This window comes from Delphinus delphis, chromosome 3, assembly GCF_949987515.2.
Source record: "Delphinus delphis chromosome 3, mDelDel1.2, whole genome shotgun sequence".
NCBI classification, from domain to species: Eukaryota; Metazoa; Chordata; class Mammalia; order Artiodactyla; family Delphinidae; genus Delphinus; species Delphinus delphis.
In genome coordinates this window covers 15,453,947-15,457,290 of record NC_082685.1, presented here as the reverse complement: position 1 = coordinate 15,457,290, position 3,344 = coordinate 15,453,947, and the positions used below count along the sequence as shown (strand labels likewise).

The 3,344-nt window shown below is 48.5% G+C and overlaps 1 protein-coding gene across 1 annotated transcript; it reads left to right on the top strand.

The window, feature by feature from the left end:
* Positions 1 to 561: 561 nt before the first annotated feature.
* OR1I1 (olfactory receptor family 1 subfamily I member 1) lies at positions 562 to 1,495 on the top strand. The gene is given in 5 exon segments (XM_060006721.1): positions 562 to 821; positions 823 to 947; positions 950 to 1,125; positions 1,128 to 1,347; positions 1,350 to 1,495. Coding segments are annotated over 5 exon segments (927 nt in total).
* The last annotated feature ends 1,849 nt before the right edge of the window (positions 1,496 to 3,344 follow it).

Below are 3,344 nucleotides of genomic sequence, written 5' to 3'. Positions count from 1 at the left end.
CTTGAAGCCAGAGGGCTACTCACTAGCCAGCTGAAACATTCCTGCTCAGTTGAGTTATTTTAAATAATCCCCAACCTGATTGTGCTGATTGTAGTTGCTGCTGCAATTATATTGCTTAAATACTACCATATAAATTAACAAACTACAAGAGAAAGGAGGAAGGAAGGAAGGAAGGAAGGAAGGAAAGAAGGAAGGAAGGAAGGGAGGAGGAAGGAAGGAAGGAGGAAGGAAGGAAGGAAAGAAGGAAGGAAGGAAAGAAGGAAGGAAGGAAGAAGGAAGGAAGGAAGGAAGGAGGAAGGAAGGAAGGAAGGAAGGAGGAAAGAAGGAAAGAAGGAAGGAAGGAAGGAGGAAGGAAGGAAGGAAGGAAGGAGGAAGGAGGAAGAACATGGATGGTTTTGTGTGGAGAAACAGAAATCCACAGAAGGGAGCTGTAAGGATTCCATGGGTTTTCACAGAACCTACGGGTCTGTAGGGAGCTGAGACTGGAACTCCATCTCTGACTCCCAGCTTTATGTCGCTTCCCTCTCCCCTTTTATCTTTCACAGTAGACACAGACTGTCCATGGAACCAGAAAACTGAACAGCAGTCTCAGAATTCCTCCTCCTGGGACTCTCGGAAAAGTCAGAGCATCAGATCTTCCTCTGGGCTGCTCCTCTCATGTACCTGGTCAGCGTCTTTGGAAACCTGCTCATCGTCCTGGCCAACATCACAGACACCCACCTCCACACACCCGTGTACTTCTTCCTCTCCAACCTGTCCCTGGTTGACGTCTTCTTGTCTTCCACCACCGTCCCCAAGATGCTGGCGAACCTCTGGACACAGCCAAGCCATCCCCTCTGTATGCCTTGCCCAGATGCATGCCTTCCACCTGTTCGGGACCATAGACAGCTTCCTCCTGGCCGTGATGGCCATTGATAGGTTCATGGCCATTGTCCACCCTCTGTGCTATTGGCCATCATGAGCCCCCGTGTGTGGGGGCTGCTGGTGGGGGAGCCGTGGCCGATCACCAACCTCCAGTCCCTTGTGCACACCTGCCTCATGGCTCAACTGACCTTCTGTGCCGGCTCTGAAATCCCCCACTTCTTCTGCGACCTCATACCCCTGCCGAAGCTCTCCGGCTCAGACACACACACACCAACGAGCCAGTGATCTTTCCTTTCGGCATCATCTTGGGCATCAGCTCCCTTGCGTGCATCCTCTTCTCTTATACTTCCATTTTCCAAGCAGTTTTCAAGATCCTTTCTGCTCAGGTCAAATGGAAAGCCTTCTCCACTTGCAGCTCACACCTCACCATGGTGTCACTATACTAGGACACCATCTTCACTGTGTACCTGCAGCCTGCATCTCCCGCTCCTCCCAGAAGGACAAGGCGGCTGCTCTGATGTGGGGGGTGGTCATCCCCATGCTGAATCCCTTTATCTACAGCCTAAGGAACAAGGACATGAAGGCAGCCCTGAGGCAGCTGGTCGGCAAAGTGGCCCCCTCTCAGTCCTAGGGCAGAATGGTTGTTCGGCACCTACCACGTTCCAGGACCACTGTTGAGTGCCTGGGACACAGGGATCCATCCCATCTCTGCCCTCAAGGCATTCAGAGTCTGGTGGGGGTTAGAGACCTGTCAATAAATAATCACAGAGCAACTTAGTAAATGTGTCATATGAGATGAACGAAGTGCTACCGGACGGGAATGTGCATTTTCCCCATGGTTTATCTTCCCCCAAAGATCAGAGGAGCAGAGAAGACTTTGGAGTAACCTTACATTCTCTGGAGTATCAGGCTTATAGTTTTGCTACATGGGTAATCCTAGTGGAATGAAAGATTAGCTACACTCATTTTAATATTGATAAAGACAATGTGTATTAGCCACATGTATGACATCACTGTGCTTCCTAAGTGACTTGGGGGAGGACTTTGAGAGGATCTGTTGAGATTAGCTCACTTGCTCTTGGATTCAGCAGCCACCAGCCTCAGTCTCACAGGGGGCCTTGTGGTCCTGACTTTGCATGGGGATAACTGGCATAAAAAAGCCACCCCATTCCCCGGATTGGGACGTAGGAGATGCTGGCATTTGGATCATGGGTATTGTGATTCAACAGCCTGGCACTGGACCCTGGAGTCTGCATCCTTAACAAGCTCTCCAGGTGGTCCTGAAGCAGGGAGTGCACAGAGCACGGTGGGAGGACACTGGCCCTGGATTAGCTCCAGAGTCCGTGTGTTTCCTGTGATGTCCATCACCTGACTCCAAACCCAATACGATTCTACCAGTGCTACCAGCAACCAGTGTATGGGGTGGCCGGGAACTCATGGAGAGTTAGTGGTAGGGGTTGAATTGTGTCCTCCAAAAAAGACAGGTCGATGTCTAACCTCTAGTACCTCAGAATGTGACCTTATCTGGAAATAGGGTCTTTACTGAGGTGATCCAAGTAAAATGAGGTCATTAGGGTAGGTTCTAATCCAATATGACTGGTGTCCCTATAAAAAGGGAGAATTTGGACACAGACATGCACCTAGAGAGAATACCATCTGAAGATGGAGGCAGAGGTCAAGTTGACGCTTCTACAAGCCAAGGAACACCAGAGATGACCAGCAAACCACCAGCAGCTAGGGGAGAGGCAAGGAACAGACTCTCCCTCACAGTTCCCAGAAGGAACCAACTCTGCTGACAACTTTGATGTGAGTCTTCTGGCCTCTAGAACTTCAAGAGAATAAATTTCTGTTGCTTAAGCCATGCAGTCTGTGGTAATTTGCTATGGCAGCCCTAACCAACTAATACAGTTTGTTTAGGAAGGGCCAGCGTCGTGCAAAGACCAGGCCCAGATATATCATCTCAAGTCCATGACCTACCCTGTGTTCTGGTTAAGGGAGTTGCGCTACAACTGGAGAAAAAGCTGAAGAATTCAAGCTGCGTGGATTCAATTTCTGGGTCTCAGAATAATGACAATAATGACATCGACAGCTGAGATTTATTCTGTGCCCTGTACAGGGCTAAGCCCTTTATACACATTACCTCATTAAATTTTTAACAAAAACCCTACAATGTAGATAATATAACTCCTTATTTTGCAGATGAAGAAACTGAAGCTTGAAAAGTGAAGCTGCTAGTAAGCCATAGCGAAGGTTCAGAGGATTCATCCCATAGCCCCAGGTCTTAACGACACACGATATTGTCTAGAACTCGGTGCCTAAAGCAGGGGTTTGCAAACTGCAGTCCGTGGGCCAAACCCATCCAACAGCCTGTTTTTTGTATGGCCTGCAAGTCAAAAATGGTTTTTACATTTTTAAATGGTTGGTAAAAAAATTTTTTTTAATTTTTCTTTTTTTTGGCCGTGCCACACGGCATACAGGAT